The 27,894-nt window shown below is 41.9% G+C and overlaps 1 protein-coding gene across 1 annotated transcript in view; it reads left to right on the top strand.

Moving 5' to 3' along the window:
* The window catches only part of ntn1a (netrin 1a), a 60,511-nt gene that overhangs the window by 11,560 nt on the left and 21,057 nt on the right, over window positions 1-27,894 (top strand). The window contains exon 3 of the mRNA XM_029434435.1: window positions 20,798-20,986. Coding sequence (XP_029290295.1) covers window positions 20,798-20,986 — 189 coding nt within the window. The remainder of the gene's footprint in view (window positions 1-20,797; window positions 20,987-27,894) is intronic.

Genomic DNA, 27,894 nt, shown 5'->3' with positions numbered 1-27,894 from the left:
GTCCTCAACACTCACAGCTATAGATGATTAATGGTGGGACGACGTTACACCCTGACAAAGCAGCCTGTTGTGCAGCACACCGCTGTCGTCATCTGAGGGAACTGCATTCAGCTGGAACTGCCTCTGAGGAATAAAGTGTCTGCGGTGGTTAATCATGTTGTAAATATTTAGACCGTAGATGTAGATTAAGTTGTGAAGGGTTTTGACGCAGTTACCCTTTAATTTCTTTGCGTCTCTTATCCACGGCGTCTTTCTTTTTCTCCCTCTCAAACACACACACACACATAGTCGGAGAAAGCACCTGTGACAGAGAGTCAGACTATTTTATTTTGCGTCAAACGCGCTCACACGTTGCCAGAAAAAGAACTTGCCCTGGAATTTCTTCTGTGTGTGTGTGTGTGTGTGTGTGGTTGAATACCTGACGATGATTTATCACCAACGTCTTTGTCCTACCCATATAAGTCATGGTGCAGGCTATGTAGGTGTGTGTATGTGTGTGTGTGTGTGTGTGTGTGTGTGTGTGTGTGTGTGTGTGTGTGTGTGTGTGTGGCAGCAAGCAAGTCACCAGAGATTTGTAGCACCCGGTCGTCATGGATGCCTTGAAGTCACAGTTGTGTTTGTGTGTGTTTGTGTGTGTGTGTGTGTGGGCTTGTGATTGTCTCTACAACCAACAGTGATACAGGCAGCTAAGAGTCATACATCAGCTGTTTATCTTTTGTTTTTAAGGATGGCTGGCCGAGTAAATGACGCTGCACTTTCAAGCAGCAGGTTGACGCGGTTGCACAAAGAGATCTCAGTCAGCAGAGGTCAGCACAAAGTAGACATATTTACAATACACTTGAGGAAAGGATACTTTGCAGGCTCTTACGTTGATGTGTATGATTTAGAATAAAGTTAACAAGTTCATAGCTTGATGTTGTAAATCAGATTTTGCAGTATGGGATCATGTTTGCGGTCAGGTCTTGGATTCAAATGAAGTGTTTCAACAGGTGCTCCACATCCACATATTCCATAATGTTTTAACCCTACTGAAAAAAATGATAATATTTCCAGAGTCACGTAAAGAAATCAGGATAGTTGGAAACATTTACATTATCATTCTTATGATTTTTTTTAAAGATTATGTGTTGGGCTTTCTGTCTTTAATGATAGAACAGCTGAAGATAGAGAGGGATCTGATTTGATCCCGGGCTGCTGCCGTAAGGACGCCTTAGTACATAGATGAGCTACCGGGGCGCACATTTATATGTTTATTTCGGCTAATAGTTGATGCCACTGGTGAAACTCTACAAGAAACCTGTGTTTACGTCAAAACACAGATCTCTACCTTTTAAGGAGCTGACATTTTCTTGAGAGAAAATAACGCCAAAGGCTGGCGTGTATTTGTTTGGTTGTGTGAAGTGGAATGCAGTCTTCTGGGAGGGCACTTAGGGTAAGTTTGCGGGGTCATCTCAATTTGCCAGAGGTGATCCCAGGTTAATCCATCACTCATTAGCTCTCACAGATAAGACTCTCAGTGGGGTGAGGGGCTGTGAATCCACACTTTCTCTCTCTTTGGATCTCTTTCTCTTTAACAAAGTCACCTCAGACACAAAAACACACATGCTCTCCCTCTGTCTTTCAGAAAAGAAATGGAGAATATATGATAGAATAAAGCCATGCCCTCTCCTCTTTCACCCAACACTTTTCCCTCCCTATTAACCTCTCTCCCCCTTACTGGCTCTGCTCCCTCTGGGACAATACAGCCATTTAATTAGGCTCGGTGTCCAGCAGAGAGAAGCTCGGAAAGCGCTGGCCTCAGCTGATTTAGCTCCTCGGTGGAAGGCCCATTATAGAGAGAGAGAGAGAGAAAAGAGAGACGCAGTGAGAAAGTGAGGGAGGGTGAGCAAGAGAAAAAGAGAAGGGGAGAGAGATAAAGACAGAGAGGGGCACTTGACTCAGCGTGCTACCAGTAAGTGCTCTTTAAATAGCTCCCACTGCTGCTGCTGGGTATTGGTGCTGCAGGATGAGGGCTGCCTCTGTAGTCATAATGTGTGTTGCAGGGGCTCCTCAGCAGCTGTGGGGGTCTCCCCACCCCTCCAGCAGAATAAGTCATCAAGTTCCCATGTGAGTCCCCTCTCTGCTTCTAATAACAGAAGGCCCATATCACTGGAGGATGACAAAGCAAACACATGGGACTAATTAGGGGGGTCGATAAGGAAATTATAAGGAAATTGAGTCATTAATGGTAATATTTGTGTTATGAGATGATAGTTTGTGGCGAAAATTCATTTCCAAATGGGGCCCCTCTGTGTTTTCTTTGAAGCTAAGACCTGGACCTGTATGACACGGGGAGAAAAACTTGGCCTCGGCCTCGTTCCCTCTGTCTATGTCCTGCTCTCTAACCTCCAGAGACACTTGCAGATATTGAAGTGATTATGTACCAGCAGGTCTCAGTAGATATCCAGATGTCCATCTGATGATAAAAAAAAAAGAACCTGGAGAATACATTTCACCTTTTGTCCCCCCTTCGAGCTTCCCGCCCTTGTTTTGGTTGGATTTCTTTTCTTCTCGTATTTTCTCCCGTGCAGCTGGGACAGGTTGTTGGCTGGAGATAAAAGTTGAGGTGGAGCATGAGGGATAACCGATGGGAGACCATTCTCCTATCTCCCAGAGTCCTCGGACGAAGACAGAAAGAGTGGGGTAAAGAAAGAAGTAGCTGCCTCATCTTTTCCCCGGTCGGTTGCTGTGTTATGCATCCTGAGTCTTGCTTGTGGTATAAGTTTTGGCTTCATGGGCACTTTGGTTTAGGGTTAGGAAAAGGATCTGCGTTGTGCTGAGCATTCACTTATTCAACCAAGACCTTGATCGTTCCTTAACCTTCACCCACTAACAAGTATTAAGTGTTATTTCACTTGTTGGGGTTTTTTCCGATGCACTTTCACTTTCACAGTTGTTGGTTAAAGAAAATTATTATTATTGATAACTATCCTAAAAACTGAAGTTAAATGTAGTCCTAATAAGGGATTACATGTTTGACATTTAATGTAACTTTATGTATACTTATATAATACCAGTTATAATAACTGCCAGGTTGGACATATGTACATCAAGTATTTCAAGTCTGGAATTCCTCTCAGGACATTGTAATACATTTCATTTCCCTTCTTGATATTTTTGAGCTACAGCTATCAGAGTAGTTGTTAATTGATTTGTCAGAAATAAAATAAAGGCCACATCCGCAGTTAGTCTTTAAAGCCTGTGGCCTTCGTCCTGCCTCCTGTGACAGCCACCGTTTTATTACCCAGGAACATCCTAACGGCACAGTTTCCACATTTTTAGAAAGAAAGACAGTTTTGGGTTTCTGCGAGGTGTTTCCATAGCGGTGGGCGGGAAATTAAATGAACTCGGAGCCCCAATAACAAACAAGGTCAGTGAAAAAATAAAGAATGAGGCGATCACAAACAAAGATAGAGAGAGAAAAAAGAAACAGAAGAGCGGGATTAGTGCGGTTAGTGTTTGGGTTGCTGCCTCGACCGGTGACCTCATCGGAAATGACGCCTCTCTTGCCAATGCAGAGGATTTCATAGTTTAGATACAGCAGTGTAGATTACACTACAAAGGGCAAGTTGTAAATGTGTTGACAGGGAGGCATATTTTCACAGATGGGAAAATAGATATTTGAACAAGTGCTCTCAGAAATATGCATCCATTAAAATGTGATAAATCTTGACAACAAGAACAAGTTGATCCATATCAAATGTCGTGGAGGAGCCCTCTGTCGGGTGTTTCACTCTTAAATCAGCTGCAACATGCTTAGACAAAAGAAAAAGCTGCACTAAGAGGTCAAACTATTTTCTGAAGTCATTTTCATTAGATTAAGTGGCCTATTTGATAATTATCGTCAATTTTCCTGGTCCACTGAGCAGCGCAATCATCTCGTAGCTGAGAGTCAACCTCCCGCCAGAGCAAATATTAAGCAATATCTACAGAATCAATAACACATTGGGGGCAATATTATTCTTGACATAAATTACACAACCACTTACTTTACACTGGAAAGCACAGTGTGCATCAGCCAGAGAGCTCACAATAGTCGTAGTATTTGGATGGAAACTTGTAAGCTGAGTCTGTGAGCTGACAGGAAATAGTCGTAGCCTCTTTTTCCTCAGTAGCCTTAAACTGATCATCTGTTAAGCTTTTGAAATCCTCCTCTTCCAGCCCGAGATCCCTGCGACTCTGCAGCTCACAATTAGCACCGTGCAGAAAGCAGTGCGCCCTTTTATATACTGAGCTAACAAAGTGTTTTCGCTAACCAAAGCTAACCTTAACCTTCATTTATTTTCCATAACCACCATTTTTCCTTGGCGCTAACCATACTGTAGTTGCCATGTGCAGGTTTTATTCTCTATCTTGCAGAAATGTCAGAATTCAATATTCTTTTATAGGTTTCCCTTTTCCTATCCTTACTGCCTCCACCAAGGAGGTTATGTTTTCGGTTTGGATTGTTTGTCAGCAGAGTTATGGAAAAAAACTACACGCCTGACTTTCATGAAACTTTGTGGAAGGGTGTAGCATGGGCCAAGAAAGATCCCATAACATTTTGGAGGGGAACCGAATCACGGGGCAAATACACAAATAATGTATAAATGCCTTTGTTATCGTCATTAAAGTATATACAATACATTAAGAAATAAAAAAGATCTATTCACTTTTGCCACAAAGCACTTTCGTTCTAGATTGCGTCAGTCTTTAATTCAAATTCAATTATCCATAAAGTGAACAACAACGGTCAGCTGCACCAAAAGATTTCCGTTTATTGTCCGGGAGTATTGTAGCTCTCCAGAATGTGGCTGCTGCAGCCTACTCAAAAATAGTTTGAACTTTTGGCTCAGCCTTGTCTGAATAAATCTTCATTTGAAACGAGACATGAGACAAATAGAGAGGCGTTCCACCTCCTGCTTTTAATCTTCTATGTGAGAGTGAGCATCAATAAATCCTCCTCATTTCCCTCCCCTGTTAGATGATCGCCACGGTCTTTCTATTCAGAAAATGCCGCTAACCTTCTGTTTGCTTTCCTTCTCACCACGATAAAACTTTCTTTGTTCTTTCTTCCTGTTTAAACGTGCACTTGCTATTATCTTCAAAATAACAACCGTTGTCTGTTGTCAAATTATTAGCACGGCAAAATTGTACTTACATTGCAAAACGCAGAGTTTACTCTGAGTATGTGTCAGCCGTTTGCTTGCTCTGGCAAAGACCAGTCCTTCCCTTGCTAATTGCCTTCTACCGATGACTAAATTACAATGAGGTTTTGGGTTTCTGGATCAGAGAGGTCTCTTTTCCTCCTTCTCCACTTCCCCAACTGTATCCTTCCTGCCTGAGTCATAAGTGTCACATGTGGTTACAGAAGATATAAAGTGCTGCGATTTCTGCTAGAAAACAGTTTCCCCTAGAATAAAAAAGAAACAACAACCTTGAAGGGCTACTGTTCCAACATTGCAATTAGAGCAGTGGATGTATGTAAATGTGTGTGTGTGTATATGCAGTGTGTATGTGTGCCAGCGTGCATGCTCGCTTGTGTGCATGAGGGACTAATTCGTACTGAGTAGTAGGCACTATGCCACAGCAGAGGAGTGCAGTAAATGTGGTTCTGGAGCCAGTACAGTAAAAACATCTCCGCTCCATCAGTGTCAGAAACAATCTGCATGGACCAAACCAGCTGCCACACGGCCTCAATGCGCAAAAACCCGTCTGCTGTGGCTGCTGCGGGATGGCAGCACGCTCCTGTTTTTAAAATAATTATGTTATTTAGAAAGGACGCTACTTACTTAATGAAATGTGTTAAACTGTAGTATATGGTAAATAAATTCAAAGCAATAATGACAAAATAACCGAAAACAAATAACGACTAAAATATCAATGCAGAACTAAAACATGTGCATTATCGTGTTTCTTTATTCACACACTCTTAAATACAGACTTCACTGTATGTAATTATTGCATGCACTGTACTGTTGCGTCATGCAATAGTACTAATTCGGCTTGTTTTTTGTTTTTTTTACAATCGTGGTTGGTATAGTAGTAAAAATGTTTATGATTTTTTGCAAATAAATGTAGTGGCTGAATATACTATCTCTTCAAATTCAAATGAACAACAACTAGCTGAATTATGATCAGCAAATTATTTTTGAAACAACTAAGTAATGTTGCAATATACGTGGCCAATCAGTTGTGAAGAAAATATGAATTCTAGTAATTCCACCTATTTAATATGTATGGTTGCTTTAAAGCAGACCTCCAACATGTTGCACTAACAGTCCACCTAGTCTACCAACTTCTAGTCCTACTGCCTGCCATTGTTGCAGCTGAATTACATATAAAACAACATATTTAGCATATTCTCTGTGGTTCAACTGTGGTATCTGTGGAAAGGGATATTTAAGGTGGTTGAGCCTGGACAGTCTTACTGGTCTTAAAGATCAACTCAATGAGTTGAAGGATGTCAAATGACTGTGAGCTGCACATATAAACAACACTGAATGTATTCGATTTACAAATATATCATCATACTCCTGATGGTCTTGGATTATGACTCATTATAGCTGAGGCTGAAACACAGCAAAGGCTTCTTTTAAGATCCCAAAGACAACATGTGTCATAACAGTGATGCATATGCATGCGCACACTCTCGCCACATTTTGATCCTTTTGATCCTCTCTTTGAAATGTGCTACACGATTTGGCCTCTTTGCTCCCCAGCACTTACTGTAATGCACTCACTTTCCCCACAGTTTCATAAAGCAACCATATTTATATTAAGCTTGTGATTAAAGTGTTCTCTACTAGTGAGTCTGAGAGATCATAAGGAATTATGATCAAGTCACAAAATTGCTGAGCGTTGCTAGTGGCTCCTCATTAATCATATCCTGCAGCATGGAGGTAACCGTGGAGTCGGTCTCGTCACTCATCTGGTGTTCCCTGTCAGTCACAGACCCACACTAAAGCTGCTACTTTGTTGCTCGTGCTTCTCCCGGCCCAATACTGTGCGCAGGTCAACTCGCTCGTTGCATTCTTTAGTGTCTTGACATCATATTTTCTGCCACAGCCTGGCAAAAATCAGTTTCTATTAAAGCTCATCCCTCCACATGCAGCTCCACTCTGCCTCTTCCAAGAAAAACGCCTGAGCTGTGACAGATGCATTGCCTGCTGTTGGCTTCACACTCCATTTGTGACCAAAAGCATCTAAACTAAGCGAACTTTATGGCCTGAAAACATGGGTGGAGAAAAGAGGGGCTGCTACAGCGGCATATTATCCCCCCCCCCCTCTCCCTCCACAATCATTGAGGGGTTTAAAAAACTGTTAAAAAGTGTGCAGTTTTAAAAAAAAATGGATGAAAGCTGAGGACGATAATAAGGAGAAGAGGGAAAATTAAAAGAGGACAATAAATGTGTCACAGAAGTGAAGGAACTGTGCTGTGGGGGTTCAGATTAATGGCTTTCAGCGTCGTCCCGCTTACTCCCTCCTCTGGATTGACTTGGTGGCAGGAAGTCAAAAATGTACAGTGCACACACACACACACACACACACACACACACACACACACACACACTGAACTCTTTACGTACACTTCCCTCATCATTCCCCCGCATGCTGCTGTCTGAATAAAGTCTTCCTTTATGGCCAGATGCAGCAAAGAAGTGCGGTGTGTCTACCAAGATGACTAAAGACCCCAGGTACTGATTTGTCTTGGCCGAGACAGTTTAAATGTCTCTCTGATTGCACACTTTGACAACCCAGCCTCACTGTCTGTTTACATTCTCACTTATATAGCTGGATAATCATGCACTGTGCCTATAGTACACAATGCGGTGTGTCTAATTTTATTCATCTAGGAAAGTTCTTTTTTCTTAAATCCATATACTATGTACCTATTCTGCACACTCCAGGTTGTATTTTACTGTGTGGATTGAAATCATCCTCTGGTTCTGTTATCTATGTGTATATGAGTGAGTCAGTTTATGAATGAAATATTGTCATTCAACTAGACAGTTTTAGAGAAAGCAGGCAAAGTGATGCACAAGTAAAACATGTGTAAAACCACCACTGCATGCACACTGACAACGTTCCCACAATGAGCTCCAGTACTCACAGTAATCAGACAGGGCTGTTAAGATAATTTTCATTGCAACTTGGTCTCGAGCCAAACCAGCCCCCCGACAGTGTTAATAGTAATTGGCAGGTTGTAAAAGAGCTACAAAAGGTCAGGCAGCTATGTAGTGGAACTTCAATTCATTGTGAGAGGGGGGAGTGAAGAGCACGAGGAAGAACTGTGTCTCTTTTTATTTTTTTAAAGTCTGTTTATAGTTGAGATTTAAATATTTTCCGTTCCATCTCGCCAATCCTCCATTCCCCTTTGTCACGAGATTAACTTGTGTTTCAGATAATGTAACTCTTCTCTCCTGTCCTCTCTGTTTGACTGCCCAACTGAAGCCGTTTTCATGCCTTATAAATTTTATAGAGATATATGTCTCACCAGTATACCACTCACTAATGACATCTGCAGCAGGGAAGGCCCCGTTTCCCCCAGAGGAAAGCAGGAAGGCAGGAGGAGGAGGAGGAGGAGGAGGAGGAGGAGGGTCACGGCCCATTTCGGAGGAGTGGTAACTTAGTAATGGGGACTTGACAAAGGAATGTAGGGTGTGTATGTGAAGGTCAAAGGTTTCCCACCTGCTTAGCATGGCCACGGTGCTGTGGTTGCTAATGAGCCTACAATAAAATAGTGCGGAGCACAGCTTAAATTAAGCATTTACTGCCCAGCGAGGTGAAGCCACGGGGTTTCTATGGACACAGGGTGTTTCTTCTCTGATCACGAGCATCCTGAAGTATTATTAGTATTGAAGTATCCACTGTAGAGAACTGTTTGGACTAATAACAAAGATTACACTTAAAGAAGTATTTACTCCATTATATTTAGAATTGTGTAGTATTTCATTATGGAGGTAAATGAACTTGGAGAAGAAGTGAGGTAGACAAAATAGTCTTTCCTGCAGAGTCCACGCAGTAGCTGTTTTAGAGATTTAAAACATTTCAGTTGATCCAGATGGATTTAAAAAAAACATTTTTTTGTCAATGTTGGCATGAATGAATAGAATAAACATTCAATCTTCAATGTTTAAAACCAACATGGAAGAGAAGTCCTTAAAGTGCTCTGATGAAATGGAAATCTGAACATCTAGGCAGCTCCATCTTCAGATAAGGATCATGTGAGTCGATATAAAGCTCCAGAAGTGGACCTTTTAGTGGGTTTTTTATCAACTGCTGTTTCCAATTCATTCTCAACAAAAGATCGAGTTGAAAGGGAGACATTTCTAAAAAAACTACCAGTGTCAATCATTTCCGTCTTATTTTAGACACTTCCGAGAAGAATGCGTCCATATTGGCTTATGCAAAGTGCGTTTTATTAGGGAGTGGAAACCATAAACGTTTACCCAGTAGAAAGAAATCCAAGAGAGCATTCCGATCTCGTCCCTAATCCAAGACTCATCTGCTTATCCTCAAGGCTGAGTCAGTTCAATATGGGAAAACCTTCCACAGCAAGGTAGGGAGAGCTTTCTCCCACAGGGCTCGTCTTCACATTCTGTTGGTAGAAAAAGTGTTTAAAAAAACAAGCAAAAAAGAAAGAACAGGATGAGCCATTCTGATGGTTGATGAAGATATCCAGTGTCTTCACGAAGGAGGAAACGCTCTCCGCCTTTTTTTCCTGCCTGAAGGGCCAAATTAACTCATCTAATCTTCTAATCATCTAATCTTCAAATACTGTTTATTTTCTCAGCTCACGACCGCCAATCAGTGTTGGCCGACTGCATTCTGCTATAATACGACGGGTTTAAAATCTTTAGTTAACATTGTCGGAGCAGAGTGATTGCCTTAATTGCAGACTCTGTGGGATTTGTATGAATCACAGTTATGGAGGAGCGTGAGTTAGCCCTGTGTAAGCTCTGTCTCATTGTCTAGCACTGACAGCACCGGCCCATCCCTGTCAGCCTCGGGGCCAGCAACGCACAAGACGACCTGCCAGCAGTTATGTGAACCCAAAACACTATGGATCTGCTAGTCCCATAGAAACCAAACTCGTGGAGTAAATAGACTGGAGGTGATGTTTGACATGAGCAGGGACAACCCTTGTTTAGGGAAGATTTTGAGATATGTCTCGCGTGTTTCGGATGCGCGTCCGGAGACAGGGTTAGGTAATGGCTGGATGTAAAACAATAGCGAGCGAAGACTGGGCAGAAACCTTATTATACTTGGCTTTGACAGCCAGGTTGATGGCGGCGAGCTGCGCTGTGGTTGCAGACCATTGCACAATTGATTCACAGCTAATACTTGAGGAGGAGGAGGAGTCTCAAAACGTTCACACTGTGATTATCAGATCAGACGCTGATGGCAGAAAGAAACGTCAGCCACTTGTTTCCGTAATCCGCCTTTACTTTGAAAGGGAAACATTGCTTCATCAGTCAAACACAACACCATTCCCACTTATAGCCCTTCAATTTAAACCAAACTTTCCAAGTAAGAGCAGAGCTTTTTGGTCTTCCTGCTGAGGAAACTGTAAATCCAGTTAGTTCCAATCATCATCACGCTCAGGAAAGATCCTTTGCCATCGTGCCACTGCATCCGTTCACACACGAGGTTCCTGAACATCGTGGTGATGCGGCTCTGCCAACACTGTCAGCTCAGGTTGCATGAAGACTTATGTGTAATAGAAATGTACAGGATTCATTCAGTGTCTGGCAAACGATCCTGTTAGTTTGTATTATGTTGTCACACAGCGGAGCGTTGTTGTGACTAAAGTTTGTGCGGATGCTGCTCTGAGCATCACATCGCTCCTAAAGCTGTCAGTCCCTCACGCTATTAAGACAGCTGCTCTTAGTGGGTATTGTTCAGCGGGAAGCTATGGGGACCTGACAGGCCTAAGGAATCTTTTTTCACCCTAAAGGGCCTTTCACTGCTATAGCCCTGAATAGGACCTGCCAATGTCATCCTCCACCCATGGCATTTTTATGGCATAGCTGACATACACACAACGCACTCTCGTCAACCCCTCCGTTGCTCTAGTCGGGCTCCCTTTATTCCCGCACTGTATGTCAGATGGTGTTTTCCCATAGACATGAATTGGAGGAGATCTTTTCCAGGCAGGGCCACTTTATCTTAGAATTACTCACGCAAACACTCACATGGAGACATACACTCTGAGAGTGATGGGCGCACAAATAAAGACAGATGGGCAGAGAGAATCTCTCTCACGAAGGTGCACACGCTTTCATACACAAATACGCACTCACACCTTCTCACACACACACACCACTCAGACAAAAGACCCTTGATTACTCAGCAAGTGGATGCACCACTGATCACAGGCCTGCCCTTTTACAAACTGGCCTATTATGCGGTCTCAGCGTGGGGTGGAAGTGTTGCAGCGGCCTGAGGCAGTGTGGTTGTAGAGGGCTAAAGGACTGTGTGCGTGTGCGCGTGTGTGTGTGTGCACACGCACTAAGGCTGAGAAGTGCTCCCATGCTGCGCTGCCTAACGAGAGGGCAGGTCAGACATTAAATGGGCACTAATGCGGGAAATTGGAGGCCATTAGGCCTTTCTTTGTTGTTGTGCCTCTGTGTGGCTAGTTAGACTCTTGAAAAAGGAAAGGCCTTATTAGCCCCCACATGAAGACAGAGAGTGAATATATGGGCCATTTAGCTCAGCATGGAGCAGGCTGGCCTGCGACTGGAGGCTCCTACAGATTGTAAGGGCCGTGTGCGCATGAATGTAATGTACAGCTGAAATGGTGATAATATGTCAAAGGCTTTACAATCAATTGTTAACGTTTTCAGGCTCGTAGAACAGGAGGAAAATACTCTTATTGTGCATTTTCTTTACTACTGGACTTCAGCTATCTTAATGTTACTACCAACAAAGGGCTTAGAGCAAAAATAAAGATGACCAGATACCAGCAAGTTTGGAGTTTTTTAAAGAAATATCCCATGTATTCTATGTAAGTTTATTTTTTTTAAATGTATTAAGTGTTCCCCATTGACACTAAAATATGAGGCCAGTATTTGAAAATCTGTTCATTTTGAGGATTGAAATTTACAGCTTTAAGTGTATCCAAAGCCAAAATATTATGCCTTTACAAAATGACATACATGGACTGAGTGTCCTGCTTTCTAAATGTACATTATGTCCTCTTGCAGTTGCAGAGACAGAACATCAGCAGCAGGGCAGTAACTGTAAAAAGTGGCAGTTTTATGAGGGCAGCTGTTATTAAAATGCATTTTTCAATTTGTCCTGGAAAGTTGCTTTAACATTCACAAAGGAAAATAAAAGCAGACATGGTAGAAATAACAATTATGAGTACAGAAAAATTAAAGAGAAATATTGTAAAAAGAGGACATAATAATATTTTTAAAATGTATGCAATTACACAAATTGGATTAATGCCTTTTTTATGTGTTTATTCAGGCTAATTGCTGCACATATTATTGTAACAAAAAGATTTACCATTTACATAATATTGTATGCATTCAGTACATTATATCTGTATGATTGTTCGCATACTTTTTCACATGCCTTGTATAGGGAGCTGTATGAAGTTGCGCCCCGCTCTGCTGGTGTTTACTTTGCAGTCTACTGTAAATCCATTGCTTAACATTAACCTTCGCTCCACTGCTAATAGCTTCATGAGGGATCCCTGCTTGCACTGAAGCGAGGCGGTTCTCACAGTTCTTTAATTGCGGCGGTCGGATAATCAGACTACATTTCACCAACCACTGACGGAGAATGCACCGTACACTCTGCCTGCACTGGGAATTGCATAATTTCACCAAATATGAGAAAACATGGGAGTGTTAAATTATGAAATATAGAAAGGATAAACAGATAAACAGCTTGACAGATACGAAAAAAGGTCAGACAAGCGTGTAAAGGCTGCTTAACGCGAATGGAATCTGTCCACTGAAAATCAGTCCTCCCCGCATATTTAATCTGCCTTTGATAACCCTGCAGGACTGATGAATATTCTGTGTGACTTGATCTCAATTAGCCAAGTCTCCTATAGTCAAACCTTGGATTTAACAAGCAGCAGCCTGATCTCTTTTCCTTCCTCTGTCCACCTCATCTTTTCTTTTACCACCTTTCCCCCCCCCCTCCCCTCCCCTCTCTATATTTTCCTCACTCTCTCTCTCTCTCTCTCTCTCTCTCTCTCTCTTATCCTTGGTACACTGTCTGTAAGGCAAACTGCTTATTAAAAATACAGCGGCTGTGAAACATGGCCTTCTTTGGGAGCAGCTGAGATCCAGACTTTAGTTGGGGTCATTAGAGACAGAGTGAAGAGGGCTAGAGGGCTCACAGGGGGCTAAAGTGCTGCGACTAATTGGCTCCAATAAAGGAATTAAATTAGCCTGATATAATCTCTGCAGTGGGCGCCTCATCCTCCTTTCCCTTCCCTCTTCCCACTCACTCTCACCCTCGCTCCATCACCCCATAGTTTCATGGCATTCCCAGGGTGCTCCCTAATACACACACTGACCAGTGTTGACCTTAAACTCCCCAAACACTTCATACATCCTCTACGACACCAGCATAATCTCTCTCTCTCTCTCCCACTCTTCTCTTTGTTTGCCCTGAGAATTTCTTCTATAACTCTCAACCTTCGCGCTGCAGCATTGGGTTCCTGAAGAAATGAAGCGATGAAAATGAAATTGTTGGCGAATAGTAAAGAAAGGGCTACTTTGTTAAAGGTGTGTTTGTGTTTTTTTTTTATAAATACAATCCTGTTTGGTGGATTGCAACACATTTATATTTGTGATGAAAAGTAGTGCTTTGTTTTTTTATTTATCCTCATTTTAGAACATTTACCGTCATTGTTGCAAGTTTAGTTTTTTTTTTGATGGAGTTCTGTTTTTCTTTGGATTAAATATAAGAAATGTGTTGTAAAAAAAATAATAATTAAGATCAGCTGATTGCATATCAAAGGAAATGCAATCTGTATGAAGATAATTTATAGCAATTCTTACTGCAATTAAACATATTGTGGCAACAATTTATGAAAGACAAATGATTTGCTTTTTTAAAAGGATTAATTGAGCTGGTAATAGTAAATGACATTTATATGAAGCCATAATTGCATCTAAAGAGAACGTCAAACACACAACACTGAGATGAGCACTCCATCTTTCATCTCAATCCCTCAATTAGATCTCATTTATTTGGAAATTCCCGCCTTTATCATGCCAGCGTCTGGATCAACAAACGCTGTATTGTTCTAAATTATAGGAGGCTAAATAAACAGTTACCATAAAACAGAGTTATAGGTTGATGTAACTGACAGCGGTTATGTGATTATGTGAACATAAATATTTCTGTAATTTCACATCACTCTGTGTTTTGGTTCCACAGTTATTAAGGAGGCTTTTAAAAAAAAATCAAGTTCTTCGGTTGTTTTGGGAGAAACAGTGATTATCAGCGACGGGCAATCATGGTGAAATTCCATCGTTGTGAATCACATCTTCACGGTGTGGTCCGACGTCAGTCTAACGAGAGACGCTGGAGTCGGCTGTCACCAACATAATGTTTCTAAATCACTCCTCCCTGAGAAACTATCAACACAGAATTAATCCGGCCACAAAATGATTGTTTGTGATGTCTGCGCTCAGTTAGACATCCCAGACATTAAAGGATAATACCCTTGTTGTTTCTTGTCACTTTGTGCCAATTGTTATTTGTTGTCGCTCCACTTACTGCGACAGTCTGCATAGCTTTATATAAATACCTGAGCTCATTTACCGCCATTCTTTCTAGTACAGCATAAAAGAAAAACCCTGATATATCATATTACAGCAAGCAAGATATAAAATTAGATTATAAAATATGATGCATTTTGATAATTTTGTCTTCTGATTTCAACTCTCAGCCCAGAGGGGACTTTATCAAAGTAATAATGTAAACCTAAAAAATGAAAATGTTATTCTACAATTGAGTGAATTTCAACTTGGATCTGAGTAGCCAGGGGACGTGCTCTAAACGTCACTCAATAATATAACATCCTTGTTTTCTTTGCTTGTATACATTTTGAAAAGTGAAAATGGCATCCCAAAATAGAAATGTAGACGATTTTATGGACGAGAAGCACACACGAGAAGGAATTTATTGCTTCAATCAGCTACATTTACCATCAATATAAAAGTTTGTGAAGTTTTCCTTTACGGAGCCTTTGTTAGCCAAGACAGCAGTTAACTTGTTTGACACCAGTGTTCTCCTTTAATCTGTGAAAAGCAAACAAAAGAAATGATTACAACCAATTTCCTCAAATTGTCTTCGTAGATTACGTATTGTGTCTGTGTGGGTCACATGATCAAACACATACACATTAGTTGCTCACACACTGGATCTCTGAAATGGATCCACGTGGAGTTTGGTGTTCGACACACATCTGATTTCTGATGTCATGCAGCAAATATCCCAAACTTTCCCGGCATGTGTGTTATGTTTCCCCATCGACCCACCCAGAGAGAGAGAGAGAGAGAGAGAGAGAGAGAGAGAGAGAGAGAGAGAGAGAGAGAGAGACATGATAGGGCAGCTCACACGAGCACTGTGGATCCAGCTTGGTACTAAAGTATGTGTGTGTATGAGGGGATAGAAAGAGGGATGCTTTACAGACTGCCATGATTTAATTTAATGCACCATACAGTATGGGTGGGGGGGGGGGGGTATCAAGCTGTTCCAGATATTTTGGGGCACAGTTGACACGCAATATTCTTTCATTTTGTCCTGAGGGGGTTTTAGAAGTTAATCTGATTACTTTTGGGGGCGCCCATAGGATTAAAAGTAAACTGTCCTTGTGTCGACTCCCCTTGCTGTTTGCTTAAAAGCAGAATAGCGGAGCTCCCGCAGCTCCCCTGCTCGCGGGCGGTGGTGTTGGGTTTTGTTTGGGTGAGCGGTCGAGGTGACGACTGAAATCTTTGTCAAAGCCTGTGACCTCCCCAGAACAAAAAAAAAAAAAGGCCGGAAATGTCTATTTGATGACAACGTTGATGACAGTCGTCTCAGTGTGGATACTTGGATATCTAATACGGTCTGATATGGTACAACAAATTCAATGAGCCGTCCCTTTTCAAGTTACATTTTTCCTACATTTGTGCCTTTATATCAGGAGCAGCCGGCAGCTACAGCAAATTCAGCATGAGTATTTAGAGCAAAAGTGGCAGAGATCAGTTGCTCGGGTGTCTCTTTAGAACAAATCGAGGCTGTGACCGACATCACTCAATTACCAGGCTTATCGTAAGTACGATGAGCTTAACCTCAACCTCCAACTCTGTTGCTTGAATTTTCTCTCTAATTAGCCGAGGGAAGGCCGCCTCTGTGCTGCTACGAGGCTGAGGTCAGTGGATAGATGCTGGGAACCACTCTAACAAACTAATTAGCCAACTTTTCCAAAACACACTCAGGCGCTGCTCTGGGGCCCCGCGTGTCCTAGGATGTGCGGGAAACCGCAACACTCGATAAACAAATCAGTTTTCTGTCAAATTGTGCTGTTGGAAGTTAAAACAGCTGCAAGACTCGAGTGCAGCTTTTTGTCATTTCAGATAGTGGTGGTGCACATTACAGGAGGTGTTGAAAAGCTTTGGGTAAGCTTAGCTTTATCTAGCTAATTCAATTACTCTTGTTTTAAAGGTATCACTTCACACTTCTTTTTACTGCTCACCTGGGGGGCGCTTACAGCCGCCCACTGACTCGCTAATCCAGCCTGATGCAGTTAACTTGATTGAAAACAGACCAAACATTTTAATGTGTCCTTTCAGGTAAATATACTCTTTGTTAATATTAATTATCAAAAATAAAATTCATCACAATATAATTTACAAAGCAACTCAAATTGTATTAGATTCAAAACATATTAGAGGTATTATGTTTAAATAAACAAAAGAGTATGTATGAGTCATGTATTGTCTTTCTTATATTTCTATTTGAATCGCAGGAAGCAAGGAGCAAACTTGTCCTTAAAGTGCACCTGGTGCTGCGCGTGTGTTTTGTGTGTGAATGGTAGCAGTAGCTTTAGTACACTGTGAAGGTGTGTGAAATATACTACAGCTGTGTGTGTGTGTGTGTGTGTGTGTGTGTGTGTGTGTGTGTGTGTGTGTGTGTGTGTGTGTGTGTGTGTGTGTGTGTGTGTGTGTGCCAATGGTCCTCTTTGCCATTATTTGGCTAGATAAAATGACATGGAGGAAATGTCCACTTCCACTTCTCGTCATCGGACCGATATTTTAGTTTAATGAGATAAAACAAAATGAGAAAAAAAAAGGCTCATATTTCACTTTCTGCCGTTTTAGTAGTGGACCAGTTTTAACTAAATTCTCAGCTCTATTTTTATCTCCCTTTTTAGCCTTGAGAGGGTACCACGAATGACCTCACTGGCTGCTTGTGACTGACATGTTTTATGTCAGCGTGGTCCAGTTTCATTTTGCTTTACCTCTAAGAGAAGAAAGGCTGCAGCTGCTGCTTCAGTATAAATGCATGATGCGTATTCTCTACCGCTGTATCAAGCTTTTTATGGTGAAGAGGATGTAGTGCTGTTTTTATTTGGAAGGTCAAACTCACAGATAACCTGCCAGCAGTGAATGAATAAAACATGCTTTTATTCTCTTTGCTTGACAAAGGGGTTTCCACAACACAACAAAATGAAAATGGAAATGTAGCACTTATCAACAATATCAGTTATTAAATGTAATTCAAATGAATAAACAGCAAGAGCACCTGTGTCTCTGGGGCATTTGATCATGACTGACAGCATAATGTTATCTTTAAACACAAGGTGATTATTTGTCTGATAGAAAATGATGGAAGAGAAGAGGTAACTCCACATGAATGGATTACACTGAATGACTGTTGTTTTATAACTCCGCAGGAAACCTGATAAGCCCACGGCAGACGAAGCGCGTATTTGCTTACAAATCTTCAATTGTTTTTGATTAAATGCGCTTTAATTTCAACAACGCTGTAATGATGACAGTCTGTGCTCATGAAACACTTGGAATTGCGCCAACGATAACATTGCTTCTTAAGAATTGTTCAATGTGTAAGGGGTATTGTGTGAACAAGCTTACATCACGCCCAGTGTCAGTGAGTTTAGATAAAGTGCTTCTCACTCATCGCCCATTATCCTACATAATACCTCATGAAGCATGATACCGTCAAACACAATATGGCCTTCTGCCCCACACCTTCACATCCAGCTTCCAGCTTCTTCAATATCCAACATGCCTCCCAGGACAACAGCAGTTTTCCCACAGGGGCAGTGTAGTCCGGTGGGTTAGAATTCCCCTGTCTTCATTTAGGAAGGGCGTGAAAATAATCTTTGTAGTGTAATAGAGACGTGTCTGCAGGTCTGAGACCATGCACTGATCCTCCACCAGTGATCCCTGATACCTGCAGGCGTGCGCAGAGAGAGCTTTCACCGAGTGTGGCCCAGAATCACAGAGACACTGAACCCGCCCTTTGGCTTTTACAGGCAGGATTGACAGCCAGTTCACGTGACACGGATCATTTCAGATGTCTAAACAGGAAATAATGTTATCCATTGTGTTATCAATTGATCTCTGTGGTTACAATAAATGCCACTTTAGTCACAAAATATCTATGAATGAAAGAAAATGTTACGCACTTTTATCCCTCAACCTCTTTACAACAGTTGTGTGCAGAGACACACACTATTGGGTTGTGGCTATCAGTGGGCTTCAGGGGTTTTCCATTGGAGCCAGGAAAGAAAGCTCAGCTGTCTGAAAGGCTAACAACATGAGTCATGCACAGGTGTAAATCTAGCATAAGACAACAATGGAAACGTCAGATCTGTGTCACTTTAAGGAAAGGATAGGCAGAGATCCAGTCAGGTTACGCTTTATAACCCGAAATCTAATTGAGTTGAAGCACATCTTATTTCCCCCAGAAAATATCATGGAAATATCATCATCTTGAGGCCTCGTGGAATTAAAAGTCACATTTTTTGCATTGCAGTCGTCACACACTGAGGCTTAAGACCAACAGTCTGAAGCAGGAAGGGAGAGCAAGCAGAGACATAGCACTAATTAAACCCCTGCTGTCCTGCTGGAAAGACAGAAAGCCAAGTCACTACTGATAAGGCACAGAGCTGCTAATGTGTGTGTGTACTGTATGTGTATTTAGAAAATATATGGTAATTAGGTCCTTGGAGTGGAGAGAAGGAGTCTCGGGGGTCCCAAACAGACACACGCAAACACACCGAGAAACTCACACACACCAGCGAGAGGCCAGGTTGAGGGATGCTGAGGGAAACGTGCGAGTGCCTCCATTATGATGTGCAGATGATGAAAAGAGTCGTGTGAAGAGGTGGTGCAGAAAAACACGGACAGATAAACCAACCTGGGGACCCGAGATAACCCCCATTTCCATACACACACACACACACACACACACACACACACACACACACACACACACACACACACACACACACACACACACACACACAGTACAGTAAAGTGGAGCCACAAACTGTATCAGAAGTATTGCTGTTAATAATGCATGAATGCGTCTGTGGTGGTGGTGGAGGAGGACCGGTGTCTCGGCCGGCCGGCCCTAATGAAGTTGGGCATGTCTGCCTCACTCCGCTGCCAGAGAGTCATGAATAAACATCAGCCGGCTAATTAAACTCAGCGCTGGCAACTGTACTCATCAGTAAACAAGCGGCAGCAAGGGGTCTCGCACATGCTCACAGGGATTTGCAGGGAATGGAGGAATGGTAATACCAGGCCTTCACTTTCTGTTTAGTACAGTTTGGACTCTGGAGAGCAGGGGAGGACCTTGAGGAAGGAGAGCTAGAGAAGGAAAAAAGGGAGTAGATGAGTAGAACATTTGAGACAGACAGAAAAAAAGACAACTGGAGAGAGGTAGAAAAAGGATGCAGTGTTTGACCTCATTATCAGAGAACTTTCCCTCTACGGTGGCTCTGAATCAAATCACATTTCAGTCTTGAAAACACAAGCAAAAGATCCTGGGAACGATTATATATATATATATATTACGTCCACAGAAGATATTCATTACTCATTGGCCGATCCATTAAAATTGTTCATTACTATCAATAGTTTAACTACCGTTATAGAGTAGTGCGAAGGGTACAGTGAATAAAACATGAGGTTACAATGACAAAAGTAGTTCTGCTTCATGCTAAATTATTAGTTAAGTCTCCCAAGTGATATTAACCCCATTATGGCTTAAACCAACTTCAAATAAATGTAAAAAGATGTAAGTATGATGGTGAACAATGGACCTCAGTCGAGGTCATGATTCTTGCACGACATCATACTATATTATCACATACCTGTAGGGTAGTATTTATACTTACTGAAATAAAGGCTTTTTTTCATTCATATCAATTCAGTAATAATAAGGAACATAATTTACTGTTAGAAACAGGACAATATTGCTTCTATCCTTGAGTTCAGGTGCCTCTGAAGGGATATTTAGGTGATTTAAAACTCTCAAAGACAGGTCACCTGCTCTCCTCATGCATTTTTAATCATTTGCCATTTGACAAACCTTTTTGGTTAACCTTAACATCTGCCAAGCTACGCTACAACATATTTAATGCAGCTACTATAAAACATTAACCAACTATTAAATGAGTTTGCTGTCGATAACTGGAACAAATTCTGCTCCCACCTATTTGTTTCGTGCTAATTTAACCTTATTGCATCCTTCCCACACCCCCCCCTCCCCCCCCCCTCCACAGCCTGTAACTGTAACCTTCACGCCCGAAGGTGTCGTTTCAACATGGAGCTGTACAAGCTGTCGGGAAGGAAGAGCGGAGGAGTCTGCCTCAACTGTCGCCACAACACAGCTGGACGCCACTGCCACTACTGCAAGGAGGGCTACTACAGAGACCTGTCCAAACCTATCTCACACAGGAAAGCCTGCAAAGGTACAGTGCTCGTGTTCTCTTTTCTTTTCTGGCCAACGAAAAGGTTTTTCGTGTTGAACAACAAACCAAATATCTGATTTAATAAAGAAACACAAGCAACACTTACATACTCAGAACCAGCTACTGCTGAGATTATTTAGGTCTGATAGGAAACAGTTTAAGATGAATTACAGGAAGTTGGAGGAGCCGGCAGACTTCTCATTCCTGATTCATTCCTCATTCTCACCCTCATCTCCTTCTGTCAGCGGAGATGAGTTGGGGGTCTATTGGGATTGTGGAGGTCATGGCGGTATGGGGTGGGTCGGGCTGGGTGTTCCCTCATCGACAGTTGAGTTATTTGGCTTCGTTTCGAGGGGGAAGGGGAGGTGAGGGGATGACAGGACAAGCAAAACAAACAGAGCTGAGGTGTGAAGTGATCCCCGGTCCAGGTCAAAGTCGAAGGAAACCCCAGGAACATTGGTGGTGGAAGAGCTGCAGCACGCAGAGAAAAGAGGGGGGGGGGGGGGGGGGTGAAGCAAAACTCAGTTTGAGAGGGGTGGCAAGAGAGTGAAAGATGGGAGGGAGGTTGAGGAGAAGAGGAAGAGAGGAGGACAAGAGGGACACACCCCCATGCAGGTGTGCTCACTATTCAACGCTGAATGAATCGCCTGCCATCAGCCCTCACCGTAGCTAATAAGGGTCAAAGAAAGAGGAGGAGGAGGAGGAGGAGGAGGAGGAGGAGGAGGAAGAGGAGGGTGATTGAAAAGAGAGAGGGTGTATTTTCTCACCTCTTCTATAGCTGCAGGGAAAGATAACAGGAGCTGAATCCCTGTGCAAACAAGCCCACACACACACACACACACACACACACACACACACACACACACACACACACACACACACGCACAGAATTACACGCATACCTGTTTGAGGGTTTCAGAGCGCTCACTTCCAAAGAGGAAATATTAGCTGCCTGCTGACAGTTTAAGCTTGAGTTTTCTCACATCATTCAACATGGAGTAAATAAATAAACTGACCAATCAGTCAGTTTGACAGAAGGCATGTCTGAAGAGTAAAACATCTGCAGAAGAATCTGATGTTCAGACAAGTCAACGAAACGTAAAGATGTATTTGATTTGCTCACGACTTAAACAGTCAATACCACTGATAGAGAGAAAACCTTTCTCTTTGCAGATCGCACGCTTCATGCTGCTGTAACAAAAACATTTATCAAACTAAGCATTCAGCTGCATTAAATTCCTCACATCCAGTGACCATATCAAGCACGTTTCATTCTCTGCATGAACACAAATTCATAACAAAGCTCCCGGACAAATGCATCCATTTTATTCTCCCCTCCAGCCGCTCATGAGCGATATTCCTAAACTGACATTAACACCTTCCGTGGCTTCGGGCCCATTCTCCTGTCGAGCAGGAATGCAAACACACATTCATCAGGACAGGACGCTGTGTATCATTAACCCCTATCCTCTGCTGTGTCTACCAGGCTGGTTTATTGTGGAGATTTCACCTCTTTTTTTTTCTTGTTTTTACATCCCTTCTCATGTGTCAGAGACTTGATTCTTTCAGCCTCCCATAACTCACTCTCATGGGGGTTTTATTTCTCGCAACCGAAACAGTTAGATGCCTCAAGGTCCTGCTCTGCATTTAAGAATTACAGTATTAGGAATAGTTCAATCTGTTTACTTGCACTTGCAGACAACATATACAGTTTACAATATACAGTACAGTTGAGAAAATATGAATACATAATAGCTATTTCTAATTTAAATGATCTGAATGTCTGGTAAATAACTCAATCTTATTTGAATCAATAATTCTTTAAGTTATCCGTATACCGCAATTTTCCCCTATTCCTTACACATTTTCAATGATGGAGACATTCACATTTTTAATCGGCAAACAAATGATTAATCCAGCATATTTCTGATGATCACAGGCTGCTTTTCATTACTTTTTTCTGGCGTACACTGGTGAGTTTCTCAGTTTGTTTGCCACTGAAATGAGAGACCTTGGAAGTAAGCAGGCAACATGTGGCTCACCAGAAGAGAACACATCCATGAATGGTTTCGCTGTGGAGCCAAATATAGTGAAAACCCCAGTTCATGTAACGATAAAATGTTTTTACCATAACTACAAAAAAAGCCTGCCCGAAGTAGCAGAAATAATTTTCCACTGATGTGGAAATCTGCTCTCATTCGACGATGATGACTATTCTGATGTTAGGAAACTTTGGATGAATGAAGTGAGAGTCAAAATAAGTCAAAAAGCTGTGAGAGATGCACCTGGTGTGGACCTCTGGCATCTGGAGTAAACTGATCATGTGTAGTGCATCTGGACATGCGGGGCTGGCTCTGTAATGTATGCCCATGCAAAGCTTTTTGATAACTAGTGCTACTGATTTGGAGCCTTCCTCTTCGTCCGTCCTCTATGCACGGACTCCGTGTCCGTGCAGGCTGGTCTTCTCATCGATTCTGACTTTGCATTGGTGCTGTTACTGAGGAGAACCTGCTGCTAATGTGATGCGTACATGCAACATTAAGTACATTTTTCTTAACCTTTACCAATATACAGTTATTTCAGTTTCATAAAGAATGTCAGAAATATCTGTATCACTATATTTCTTTATGTTTATCAACTCTCTAAAAGCTACAATATTATTAACAAAACCATTGGCTATCAATATTTTCAAACATTTTAATGAGAAAAATATAAATTCATTAATTGATCAATGACCAATGACCAATGCTGATCAACCTATAGTAATAGGTTGATCAGCATTGGAAACAGTCAATAGTTACAGCTGTTAAGCATCATTCATGTCATTATCGTGACTCATCAGCCCCACCATACACAATTCCACTGTCATTAATTCATAGCTTCAGTGTGCTTTGTTATAGTTCCTTACACCCTTAGTGGAATTTCACAACAATTAAATAAATGTATCTACAATAGCATTATTATTATTATTATTATTATTATTATTATTATTATTATTATTATTATTATTGTTATTGTTATTATTATTATTATTATTATTATTATTATTATTATTATTATTATTATTATTATTATGAGATGATGATAGCCCCCACACTAGTAAATAATAAATCATCTAACCCGCACTAGAAACTCACTTCTTCTCATTCTCTTTTACCACTCACCGAACTAAAACATAAACACATTTCATCATCATTTATAAAATTGTCAGTTTACCCAAATGGTTTTGTTCAATTTAATCCATGAGATTTGCCAGAGTTTATGCACGTTATGAGGTCCCACCTCTCCCCGCTCTGTGTCATTATGAGCAAACACTGTCCAAGTTTTACTGACGTATTCAATTACATCAAAACACACTTACAATAAAGGATCTGTGGTAATTACCCCAAGCTGACAAATGATATAAAGCATGAACTGTTTCTTTCGCCAATTAAAACATGTTTGCAAACTATATTTGGAAAGTTACAGATGAAGACTTTAAAGATGTCTGTCAATGTATTACATTGGCAGAGAGGAGGCTCTCTCTACGATTCTAGAGAGAGAGCGATAGAAGAGAGAGAGAGAGAGAGAGGAGAAAGAGAGAGAGAGAGAAGAGTAGAAAGGAAGAGAGGAAGGAGAACGAGAGGAGAGAGAAGAGAGAGAGAGAAACGGAAGGGAGAGGAAGAGAGCAGAGAGAAGAGAGAGACGAGAGGAGAGAGAGAGAGAGAAAGAGAGAAGAGGAGAGCAGAGAGAGAGTAAGGAAGAGAGAGAGAAGAGAAGAGAAGAGAAGAGAAAGAGAGGCTATCTCTCTCCTCTCTCTCTCTCGCTCTCTCTCTCTCTCTCCTCTCTCTCTCTCTCTCTCTCTCTCTCTCTCTCTCTCTCTCTCTCTCTCTCTCTCTCTCTGTTAATAAACTTAAAGTTACCACACACAGCTTTTCTCATATGTCAAACACCTATGTGTGCTGTCTAAAGTCTTGCCCTGCCAAATTCTCTCCGGTTACCACATCATAACTCAAGATAATTCAATGAAACTCAAACCGCAGAACTAATTTCTGTCCGCTCTTCAAGCAGTGTGAGCGCTGCAACGAAGTGACAGCAATTAAGAGGTTCGGTTATTTATTAAACTCAAAAGAGAGAGCCCTTTTGCTGTGTGGCTTTTTGGAAGAGAATGGGCACTGTAAGGAGTGCGGCGCAGGTCGAGGAGCACAAAAGTTTGCTTTTATATGCGTAATACAATCCTCACCGAAAGCAGCTCATTTCCATGGGAGGCCATTAGGAGTAGAAGAGAGCAGCGGCTCATCCACTGCGGTGCGAGTCGTTTCCGGTGGCTACATTGACACGCTGAAATGTATAACTTCACCCCTCATTGAGTATGAGTGTAAACACAGCATACGCTTCAAGCGGCTCTTGTTAGTATCTTTAACTGTGTGAAGCCTCTGAATTAAACACACTTGAGCGTATTTGACAAAGAAATGCATGAACTTAAAAAACTAAAAGAAAGTGATAGTGAGAGTTGAGAAGAACAATAGATGCAGCACTCTGGGTGGTCTTTCAACACTTCTGACATAACTGAGATCACACATGTCACTCTACAGTGATGTGCACAGTTTAGTTAGCTGTCTGTTATCCCTGTTTGTCACCTAAAAAAGCCTCTCTTAACTTTATTTTTGAAAGGTTTTAAACATTAGTGATTTCTTTATGAACCCATCTTGATGCAGTTTAAAGAATTTTGAACGGCAATGATAAGGACACGAGAGGTCTTCGCCAAATTATAAGCGCTGCTCCTGATTAGTCCTCCACTGAGGACCATCTAGACTTAATGAAATCAAGCTTGAGCAGGTTGGCTTCGGTTCTGTGACTGACGGATTGAATTCAGGCCTTCACGTTCAAATCTGAACCTCAACCATCATATAATTGCATCGGTCAGTGGGATGATGAGGAACATATTTTGCATACGGAGGGAAATTAGCCTTTGATTGAGGGATGGTCTGTTTCAATCAGAATAACATGCTGGAAAGCCTACTCCGCTCTCCGCAGCATATGTCTTCCATTGACACAGCAGGTTTTTTTTATTTTTTATTGACCACGTATAAAATGTTTTCTGCTTCGGATATGAAAATCATTGTTTTTCATGACTTCACTTTTAGCTTTGGATTTCTATCGGGTGTGTACAATATCTGCGTGTTTTCAGTCAGAACAACACTCGTGCAGAAATCATTAAATAAGCTCACGTCCAACTTTGTACGCTCGCTTTGTGGCCAGAAAGCAGTTTGGGGCCACTGAGTATAATATGCTGATCGATAAAACACAATACATAACAAGAAAGACACACCCTCTATTAGATAAACATGTCATTTCCAGAGCTGTTTATGTACAGTGCAACAACCCAATCATCTCTTTCTGCTCTTCAACAATACTTGTGGAGGAGTAGAAACTTAATTATAATAGAACACAGACTCGGGTCGCTTGGCTTAACTCCAGGGCCAACAAATTATTCTTATTGGCACAGAACACACAAACCAAATGGGGGGGGGGGAGTTCAGACTTCAAACACCAGCTTTATGGTAAACGATTGGCAGAGTTCAAAATTCTCACATTGTGCAATCTCAGACTGAGGCCCTTTGAAAAAGCCTTCCACTCTCTCCATTAAGCAGGAACATTTTTCATTCTTTTATATTCAACTCTGGGCGCCAATAGTTTCATTTAGCGTTCGGATTTCTGATAAACACACACCTACACTTCATATCATAAACCTCTGTCAGTTCTCCTCGCTGGTGTTGACACTGAAAGGGCTTCTTGTCCCCATATCTCCCTGAGCCATCTGTAGTAGCCATGAAGCAGAGCACACAGCCACTTAACGGTTAAGTGGACACACACTTAAACCAGAAACTCTCACTCACACCTCCAGAGTAAGCCGGTCCTTGAGGCAACAGGTGGGTCATCCAGCCAGAGAGTCAGACAATTTGTCATCCAACTGGACAGTGGCTCAGACAGTCAGTCAGCCTTCAAGGACCAAATGTGAAGGAGGAGAGGGATGCAGAGTGTTTCCCACCTGCAGACCATGTGCTGCGCGTCTTGATTTACTGGCAGGCTCCAGGCTTGGAGCTGTGGTTACCAGGAAGATGCTCTTAAAACTATAACCTGAGCTCTCTGAAGCTCCAACCAGAAGCGCACTTTGCCCTCGAACTCCTCTGACATACTCCTAAATTTACAGGCCTGAAGACGTGCAGCACTGGCCTCCACGCTGTTTATTGAGCGTGTGTGTGTGTGTGTGTGTGTGTGTGCGTGTGTGTGTGTGTGTGTGTGTGTGTGTGTGTGTGTGTGTGTGTGTGTGTGTGTGTGTGTGTGTGTGTGTGTGAGGTAGACACAGCTAAGCAATGAAAGCAGTGGATTGGATACCAATAGATACACACACTTTTAAGGAGGCTTCTCTGAGTCTGATAAGAAGGGCAAACAGCACACACACACACACACACACACACACACACACACACACACACACACACACACACTTAGGAGAGATAACAGCAGCAACAGAAGCTGAATCACAGGAAACAGGCAATAGAGATAAAAGCGAGAGAGAGAGAGAGAGAGAGAGAGAGGAGGTGGTCTGCTGAAACCCAAATGATGGCCTTAACACATAGGATACAGTTGTTTTATTGCACTTGACTTGTCAAATTATCTCACAAAACAACAACTGTGTTGTTTCCAAGAGTCCGAGGTCAATCATAAAGAGAACAGATTCGGTATTACATTACCACTTTACAGCTGCAGTGTTTTCCCTTAGGCCCACTGTAATGTGGATCTCCCAGAGAGCATGTCTGCCTGGATGAATAACAACCGTATCAACGCTCGAGGTCAAAGTAAAGATAAAGAACGCATTACATTTTAACTGAAATTGTAGCTTCCTTTAAACAGAATGAATATCT

This window comes from Cottoperca gobio, chromosome 1 (assembly GCF_900634415.1).
Source record: "Cottoperca gobio chromosome 1, fCotGob3.1, whole genome shotgun sequence".
Lineage (NCBI taxonomy): Eukaryota > Metazoa > Chordata > Actinopteri > Perciformes > Bovichtidae > Cottoperca > Cottoperca gobio.
Note: the sequence above shows the minus strand (reverse complement) of the source record. Positions and strands in the feature narration are given on the sequence as shown.